At 31.4% G+C, this 10562-nt stretch overlaps 1 protein-coding gene across 1 annotated transcript in view; it reads left to right on the forward strand.

Annotated features, from left to right (window-relative positions):
• Positions 1-10303, forward strand: part of LOC110995107 — a 42388-nt gene extending 32085 nt beyond the window's left edge. Inside the window, exons 4-5 of the mRNA XM_045628880.1 lie at positions 7209-7410; positions 9648-10303. Of these exons, the coding sequence (XP_045484836.1) occupies positions 7209-7410; positions 9648-10252 (807 nt within the window). The 3' untranslated portion in view covers positions 10253-10303. The remainder of the gene's footprint in view (positions 1-7208; positions 7411-9647) is intronic.
• Positions 10304-10562: the final 259 nt, after the last annotated feature.

The following is a 10562-nucleotide window of genomic DNA, read 5'->3' on the forward strand; positions in this document are numbered from 1 at the left end:
AAATATAAAACCTAATCATTGGAATCATACTCTCTATTTAAAAACTTAAGCATCGCATTATATATTATGCATGATATTTTTTATCTTGAACATCTTTTATATTTACAATATTCTCTACAGTTTGACTGAATTCGTCCGTAAGTTTCTAGTATAGACCTAAAAACACAATAAAAATATAACAAAAAGGTTTTATTCAAACGTCACCTCATTACAAGAATATATGTTATATTGTTTTTCATTATTACTACTCACCCACATCACGCATATCCAAGGGATGCGTAACCCTTGTTTTAGTTATCACATAATAAAATCACTACCTAACCTATATTTGAACTTACCCCTGACTGCCTATTTCCGGCGATTATATTAATAAAACGGTAATAGGGGGTTAAAACATTTTGTCATATCTCACTTTGATAAGTTTAAATTACTATTTAAAGTTACTTCAAACTATGAAGCAGACTTTAAATATGTTAATATATATACTATAATAGTTATACATATAAAGAAAGGATAAAATTTTCCTAAGTTTTCTCTCATTGGTCATCTGATTTAAGAAAACATTATCTTAATTATTTATATATCTACTAAATGGCTCAAGTAATCGTTAACTCTTAACTCTGAGTACGACTTTTGACAGGACGTGTTAGCGCTAAAACGAATTTATCATAACACCGCGTGTTTAAAAGAGTATATAGAAGTTGAAAATATTATACGTAATAATGAAAATCCAGTACAAAAAAATTCTATTTTCATATACCCAATGATAACCTGAGACCTGCAAGTAATCTTATTCGGGTGATTAATAATAGGACCGTATGCGATACTTTTATAGATGGAAAAAAGTGGAACAAGTGTATAAGTTCGTGTACTTCGGCTTTCTATCAACTCGGGAAGGAAAGTATGAAGATGATGCGTTGTATTGTAAGCCAAGAAATCTTAAACTTCTGGCCGTACAGGGGAGTGCCTATAGTGACTAACCGACGTTAAAATAGTGAATGTTAGGTGTGGCAAAGAAAGAAAAGAGCATTAGGAAATATGTGTGGTGTAACACTGATAGGATAAGTAATGCTCAGATACGTGAGCAGAGAATAAAAGAGGAAGTATGACAAGGATATGAAAGGGAATGCTTAGTGGTTTGCCATATAGAACGGATGAATGAGAAGCGGTCATTAAGTAAGATATAGAAGTCAACCGTGGATGGTGGAATCGAGTTGAGTAGGTTGTCATACATAGCTGGAGGTACTAAGGAAAAGTTAAAAGTAGCCACTAACCGACGAGAAAAGATTGCAAGTGGAATGTCACAAGAGTAGATTAACCGAGAGAGGTATGTTAGAACCGTAGAAAGTACCTGAAATACGTCCCTGCCTACCCGTTCCAGAATAGTCGTGTTGCTATAAATAAATAAAATAACATTTAAAGTAGGTAAATAGTAAATTTTGCTATTGAATATAATTGTGATTTATACTCAACTAGCTGCTTCCGCGAACTTCGTTTCTCCTTAATGCCTAGCCTACCTTTTTAGTACATGCCAACATGGAACATTTTGCTATGCTACCCCTTTTTTTTATTTTTTGGTTGATTTTTTACACCTTGTGTCCGAAAAACCCTAATATCTTACGGAACCCTATTTTTGTTCAAAATTAAATATAGCCTATATTACTCGTGGATAATGTAGCTTTCGAATGGTGAAAGAATTTTTAAAATCGGTCCAGTAGTTTATGAGCCTATTCATTACAATCAAACAAACAAAGTTTTCCTCTTTATAATATTAGTGTAGATTACAATATTACACATTAACCTGTGTTTTGATGTTTCATGATAAAGCTGTAATTACAAAAAACCGTCAATCAATATTATAACTCGAGTTAAGGCCTTAATTATAGCAAGGGATGACAAATAGATACAATTCCCATGAATTTAAAACATATTCGTATATTATTGAAAAGTTTGATAAACATCGAGAGTCCAATAACATGCCAAAGCCACATTAACAGCTTTGACAAACAGAATAACGTGAATATTTAGTGTAGCCAGCGTGTTAGCCATGTTTAATTGCGCAAGCAACACCGAAGCGTAATTCGAGATTAATTTTCATATGGCCAATGTTCTAAACACGTTTTTATTTTATTAATTGTTTTCCACCAGTGAAATGCGAATCAAAATTAGGTATTATAATCAATTGAGACCTTTTATTTTGGAAAGGCAGCTTTGTCCTGAAATCATATCTGGACCTATATAAACACAGCGTTGTTTCAAGAATTTAGCTATACTATTGCTAAATTTACATTATGGGTATGATTAAAAAACAAGATTAATTATTTTTTAAACTTTTATAATATCAACAAGGTTAATTTTTTAATTGTATTTAATCCACAATATTTGGAAAACCCCCCATTATCGTTTTATTAATAGCCATTTCAAGAGTGAAGTGATAAATACTGCCTAAAATATCAAATATTCAAATAATTCGATAGATTCAAGAAACAAACTTAGCTCTAAGTGTCTCCCACGTGTCAAAAACGTATTGGATTTTGATAATACAACCCGGAAAATAACATTCATAATATTCCCAACTCTAGGAAGAATTAGCGCTAGAAGATTTCTAATATAAGCATAAATAAAATTAAGCAAATATTAAGTGAAATAGGTATATAAGGATTTCTTGATTGCTATTACATAATCCTCACATAACATCTTGCCACCGCTAATGCAAAGTAAATGATAATTTACATAAGAAATAAAGTAAAATTATTATATAATCATCTAAAAAACAATACATGAATTACATAAATCACTTTGCTAATAAACTCTATGCATGACAAATCTTAAATAACTCATATTAATGGAATTATGATGAGTTTGTACTAGAATCTAGTCACACTTAGATCAAGGAGACATTTTGAACATAGTAAATGGTTAATAATGCATAAACGTTAAAATAATAATTATTAATAACCTACGTTTTATGTTCTACCGGCCGCTGCTCAGTATCAAGTTTTAAAATGGTTTTTTAATAATAAATATTAACTTGGCATAAATAATATTGAAAAGTACCTACATACATAAAGTATTTCTAGTTATGTATATAACTGTATAACAAATGTAATACAATATATTAATTATACTATTTACGAGGTGTACCTCAAAACCTAAACTAATCTAAATTGGTACCTCTATACACAAGCATAATATTAGATTTGAGAGCTACTCAACCGATTATATGCGGCTAATATTATAAAAAAATACGGTTATTAAAAAAAGTAGTCGGTTTCAAGCCTCAGCGATAAATTTCAGCTACTGTAAAATAAAACAGTCATTAGATTTATTTAGATAAATTCTAAATATCTTTAATCTATTGTAAAATGTGATTCGATCAAAATGTCCATTTCGAATAATTAGGTTCCTTTTGTAATCTGTTGATCGAGTAATTTGTAACAGCGATTGGTCTGAGCAGGCCATGGGAGCAGGCACCTGTCAACCGTTGTCAATTGTCAACCGGAGTGGTTATCTTTGCCTTAATAACAACGATTACGATGTGGTATTAAAAAAACATTTCGATATAAAATACGGCTATCTTTTAAATTATAATAGGTAACTAACAACAGAGGACAATAATTGCTAATAATTAATTAAATTTAAACTAATCTTTTTTGTTTGTAGAAACCATAAACTTATGTTGTTACATATATAAATGGTCTTTTTCGACTTAGATAAAGACTTTCTTCCGCCTGAAAATGTGTAGTGTATAATATGTACGGTAATGTTTTTAGATAGACACAATAATGTCTCCTTGAAATACGACGACCCCTTTTTGTATCTAAAAACATATTACTCAAATAAATAGTGAGCTTATCCAAAGCGATAGATAAACCCTATATCATATAATATTTCCAATATGTTTTATGAAGCAGCTTTACGGTATTAAGAGGCGAGTAATAATATTGACAATATAATCTAGGTGAGCCACCATAAAGTAAATATTATCTGTGTAAATCCGACTTATGTTGCCCATCACATAACTGTAGAAAAATTCAGTAAATAAAATTATAAATGCTTACTCTTTTTCCAATTCAAAGCAAAATATCTGTTATATACTGTAATTATTATCTGTGACGCCACACAAAATTTTAGAGCAAATATAATAGAGGAAACAGCATGTTCATAACACATAGTTTTACAACCGACTTAGACGCATCAGGCTCTCTTTACACTTATGTACCTAAGTTTTATGAGTCATCTTCGCAGCACTAGGAAGTGCAGGATAATATAGACTTACGGTCCATAAAAACATCATGTTTGTCAGGATTAATGCAAAACCATCTAGGAACTAGCGGAGTAAGAACTATTTTATATTAAACTGGAACTGCCAGCAATAAGTACTATTTTAGATTCAATTTAAATATTCAGGAAAGAGTTTAGGATTTTTACAAAAGTATGAGTATATCATATGTATAAATATGTATAAGCTCTTCGTACTTTATATATTGATTTTTTATTTAAATGAAGACGATTTATAGTAAACACTTTTATTAAAAACTAACCTAGAAATTACCTTTTGATTATTATCCTCAATGCTCCATCACCTTTGATATTTGACATAACGGTGTCGCAATCATTAAAAAAACGTCACCTAGACAAGCAATGCACCTGCAATACCATTAAGCCAATATTAACTGCGGAGAATCTCTTCCTCCCTCGAATTAATATCGAATCAATCCGCCATTAAAGCAACGGTCTCACGCCCCGGCAAATTATCTTTCACCCCATCAGGAAGGTGGAAAGTCTAATAGAAATCGGTAATAAGAAACGCTAATCGTACACGCGTCTGTGGACAGTTAGAGCGCCATCTTGTTGCGAGCGGCAAAAACTTATATTGGATGTGTCAAGGTATGATGGATGTTGGCGCGCAAAAAGCGTCGCGTACGGAACCGATCGTCACGGAATGCTACTGCGTTACCGCTTTCATAATCGATCTTTCGTACCGTAATATCGTTGATGCTAACGGATCATTTTCATTCTCTTGCTTTTGTTCATTTAAAGGCTCTTTTTGTATTTTTTAATGGTGAGCGATGCAACAAATTAAAAAATATATTAAAATGAATAAATATTGAAATTGATTTGATGCACTGCAGTCATCATACATCAAAACAATTTAAAATTATTTCATAAATGCTATACGAGGAAATGTGATTGTATTTCATTCGATATTCAAATATGTATGTATGTAACGTAACGGACACAATATAATTATCCTACAACAAAAAATATGGTATTTATATTTTTCCCATAATCTTTAAAAAAGAGAATGTTAATTAATATATATAAATTATTAGGTATTTTATCTTGCATATACTCAATCAAAGCGCGCCCCAACCACTTACCTAAAAATAAGTGACCATCAAATTAAAAGATAGAGCCATCACTAGTCAATTTTCTGATATGGCAACACTTGAACATGAACTAATGAGGAAAGCCGGGGAACTAAGCAAGTCATTACTTCCACCTGGCTGTTCGCACGGACTTTCATTTCATTTATTACCTACTAAAGATACAGCGTAATGAAAAATTCCAATGTTTGATATTGTTGAACAACATGCACTGTTATATTTACCTATTATTCCGTGAACTCTTATCTCTTGTGCTTATAAGACATAGAAGTAGCCGACAAAGCTTTTGATCTTTAAAATATTCAGTTTACTATCACAAATAAAGAAAATAGGATTTGTATTATTAAATTTATAAGAAGTAAAATACAAAAAATATATTACACTAGAACAAAAGATAACATGGATCATGAAATTATAAATTTTACTTGATAATTTATTTGAATTAATAATCAAAATAATCTTACAGTTGGTGTAAGTACTAGTAGGTTTTCTATTTCATTTCATAATCATTTCTACGTGGACTCTTGACCATTAGGATCAAACTTTAACAAAGAGTCTTTCATTTTTTGCATAAGTCCCTAAAGAAATCATTAAACGAAAAATTTCAAAATTGGAACACTAAAAAAATCTACAAGCCATCAAATATTTTGACACGTAACATCTTGCGCATCAACCAACATAATCATAGATTTACCAAATTGTAGTATCCTTCGATTTTCAGATTACAAAGTAGTCATTGCCATATTAAAAAGTCGGCATTAGACAAACCCTCTAAGGGTCCACTGGCCTTTCAGTAAAAAAACTATAGAATATCGATTGAGCGTCTAATGGCGTAATTACTAGCTTCCCGCCAAAATTAACGCCTCGAAATTCAACTGGGCTACTATTTACACATTATCTTTGACAGACCATAAAGGTTATAATTAATTTTTTAGAAGTTGCGTTTTGGATAATCGTAATGGATTTCATAACATGTTGTTTCCGTGCATTCTGTTAACATTTCAAACATCTGTCTATTAAAATATTCCTCCGATTTGAAAGTATAGGTTTATTTCTCATTGGGCTTCCAAGATATTTTATAGCAATCAGAACAAAACTTATTATGTACCTATCATTATCAAATTTATTTGAACTTGATGATACATTAAAACATTTTCAACACATCGAAACGTTTTATATCGTAAAATATCATAAGGTACGAATGGCATGCGTATATTGTATAGACTAGATTCAGAGTAAATGTGTAAAATTAATTTTAAATATAATTATAGGTTCGATCTTAAGACAAGTAATATCACTTGCATGGAACAAATGGGTTTTTAAACAATTACTTGCCGTTTTTGCTGTGGGCGGGTTGAAAAAACAAATTACACGTACTTCCCTGTAGTGAATGAGACGTTTCTCGGTAAAACAAACAACGTATCGATGTATGTCATTATTAAACAGCCATTAAGTTCACGCGTCTGCGGAATGCCGCATCTGCAACACTTTGTTAATGATATAAAGATTATGGATACGATTGAGGTGTTACTATTTAAGTAATCTATACTAGTTATGGAGAGGTGTCTCTGGATTCTCACTTTCTTAGGTAGGCTGAATTATGATTCATTTTAGAGATCAAAATGCATTTTTCAGGGGCTCGGGCCGTGGCCCGTTAGATGTCCAGTCAGGTTTCAGTCATACTGCCATATATAGTATACTAAATTATATCATAGGTTTTTTGTAAGAAACTTTTTGAGTATTCATCAAAGTTCTGTAGGTATTTTAGAGGTTCCTTAAGACATAAATTAACAATACATACAACATGTTTTTTTCCAGCAAGTGGCAACACCGACCGTCGTGAAAAAGATACTACGTCTTAAGCAAGAAAACCCTGGTATGTTTGCGTGGGAAATTCGCGAAAGGCTTCTCAGCGCGAGAGTGTGCGAGCCACATTCTATACCATCAGTGTCTTCTGTTAATCGGATTTTGAGGAACAGTGGCCTGGCCTGGAGTGACGATGAACCTAGGAACCCTCATGGTACGTTTTATGTCTTAGGTTTACATCTTTGACCCGTATATCAAAACTGACTTATTTGTATTATGGTGAAAGACAGACAGAGATACTTCTTTTTATATCGCTAAAAATTAACAAATATGTACATAGTGAAATTAAATTAATGTACTAATTAAAATAAACCAAAAAGAAACAAATTTAATGAAAAATGCTTTTATTAACAATACATAAATTACGATAATAAAAACTAAATTATTATAACAATCTCAAGCTGAGAATGAATACCAATCGCTTAACGCTCTATTATAAATTTTTGTATTAATTACTTGGACTTACACCTTTCTTGTCGCTATTTAAATAATTATATAAAAACACGTGACATAGTTCCGCTAATGTAATCTAATATGTGTAATATGTTACACTTATTTACACTCGTGGACATATACTAAGACAAGCATCTATCAACTCGTTTTCTGTTAAAAAACACTAGTAGTTACTGAACATTTCATTATATAACAATGGTATTGTAAATAATCATATGTGTTAGAAACCAATATAAGTATAATAGCAAAATATTAGTTAAAATACTATTAAAAAAAACATTTACTGTAACGGTAGAAACATTGTGTTTCTTACAGTTAGTTAGAAGCAGTACATCACAAGAGATAAATAAGGCAAATTATCTTATGGAATACTATACTCAATTATTTCAATTGAAACATAATAAAACACACAACTAAAAGATCACGTGATGAATTGTGATTTTATCGCTAAAAACTATTACTTTCAGTCAACACGATAGAAGTAATGATTGATAAAAAATTTATTAAAAGGTACGAGAAATATAGCTCCTTATTAACTAAGAAACACCATATGACAAAATACATTTCGCCGTTATTAAAATGAAGTAGATTGCTATATTGGTCCAGGATGTTCATTATCTTTTTAACTGTCAAAACTTGATTGATATGTTAATTAAGCAAGGAATTGTCACAGAACAACATTAACTTTGCAATTAATTATAATAAATGCTGTTTAAAAAGAATAAAAATCACAGCGCATAAAAGGCAAGTCGTTTCTGGATTCGGTGCAAAAAAAGAAAAGAATATTAATTATAACAGCCTTAATTAATTGCCCGTGAGTTTATTTACACTGTGAAAGGCATTAAGCACCTTGAAACAAAACTCGTAAACTCAACTCGTAAAATATTTTGAAACATAGACAGGTGTAAATAAACTAGGCGATGTTTAAAGGTACATTTTATATTTAAATACATTAATTAATTCAAATTATGTCGCGTTATTCATTAGAAATTAATTACTAATTAATTAATGTTGTAAGTCGTGTGCGGCTTTAGAATAATTGGTATTTAATTCAATTTATGATTATTAATTATTAGATGCAGTTATTGCCTTCAAGACTGCTTGATCATCAATACAGATGCAGAAATAGTCTCAAATTTCGGGTTAAATTTGATTTGTATAATGAAGTGTTTCCTGCCACATGCTGTTATGTAATGTTCTAACCGTTTCAAAACAAAAGAGATGTCAAATATTTTGGTTTCTTCATTTGTTTTTTTTTTGTAATTTTATAAGCAATAAACATATTAATCAAAATCTGACAGATTGTGTTATTTTTGTAAATAACTCATAGCTTTTAAATGTCATTTTTGAAATTAATCATACCGTCTGACATGTAGAACATCCAATAATTCACCTCACGTGTCAACCCGTAAATTATTTAACATTTTCTTTTATTAAGGGCTATTGACAGCGCTTGGCATTTGTTTTAGATCATAACGTTGTCCATTTTATGAGCGTGTTTAAATTTCGATGTCATATTTATTGACAACATTGTCGTCCAGTGGTTATGGCTGTCGTAAATTTAATTATATTTGCAATTTCGTTTTAAGTATAAATAATGAGTTTAAAGACACCTCGGATAGAACGAATGATTTGTTTTTGCATCTTTTACGTAAATGATGGTTGGCTTATGCTCGTTTATTAAATTTTCGTTTTTAACTTCTGGTTACATCAAGGCAACGTATGTTATAATGTTTAAAATCTTAGTAAAAACAATCACCTATTTAAATGGGGTAGACATATATGATATCTTCCTATATCCTATTTGATTCCTGCTCATGGGGCAACAAAACTTGTTTGAACACTATAAATAATATTCTATGTACACTGTGAGTTCTTATACGTGTAGTTATTTATTTTTTAAGCTCCCAAAACTAACAAATGTCTTTTATTTTCTAGAAACGTACGCACAACCAGAAATAACACAAAACATGATGGACTACATGAAGAATATGCCCCATGCTCTACCGCAACAAACACCTTACTTCCCTCACACAGCAGTAAGAGTGCCGCCACCGCAAACTGATTACGACAGACGTCTAGCTACCACTTGGCTTCTAGCCAACCAGCAGGCGCAACTCCTCAAGCCATACCCTATATCCCCCTGGCAGAGAGTCATGATGCCCTACCCAGACACTAAAACCTTCTCCCCCTACTCTCTGAATATTCAAGAAAGGCCAGACGAAGTCAAATCTGAAACGTCGGAACAAATATCAGTCGAAGCCAGTGACGACAGCACTGATAGGCCTGACACCGACGACCAAGAATCAAAAGTTAAGGAGAAAAAGAAAAATCCATATTCTATCGAGGAGCTCCTGAAAAAACCAGATAAAATTGTCAATACTAATCCTATAGGGTTCCAAAATTTTCTTCGGCAACCGAGCGGCAGTTTTATAGAGTGCGAGAAGACCTTAAGCAATCGAAGCTCGCCAGCAAGTTATTGCTCTGTTCAAAGTGGAGGTTCGAATGATTGTTCTGTGGAATCGAGTTCCGAAAAGAACTAGTCGATGTTGCCAGTTGTAAAATCCCTTTCCAAGACATTAAATTTTTAACTTCAAAACACTGAGTGTAGCCATATTAAATATGTATCTTTGCCATAATGTATGCGTTCATTAGCATTGTATAGCTATTAAAAATATTTAGGTAATTTATTTATATGTAACTTATTATTATTTTATTTATAAGAAAGTTTTTAATGTATGTTAGTCTAGTTTTAGAGATTATTAGTATATCTGTAAATACTTCTAAGAGTTTAATCATAATTCTGGTTAATGTTAAGTATTTAAAACCATCAAAATATTAAAAAAAGTGATC

The sequence above is a fragment of the Pieris rapae genome, chromosome 7, assembly GCF_905147795.1.
Source record: "Pieris rapae chromosome 7, ilPieRapa1.1, whole genome shotgun sequence".
NCBI classification, from domain to species: Eukaryota; Metazoa; Arthropoda; class Insecta; order Lepidoptera; family Pieridae; genus Pieris; species Pieris rapae.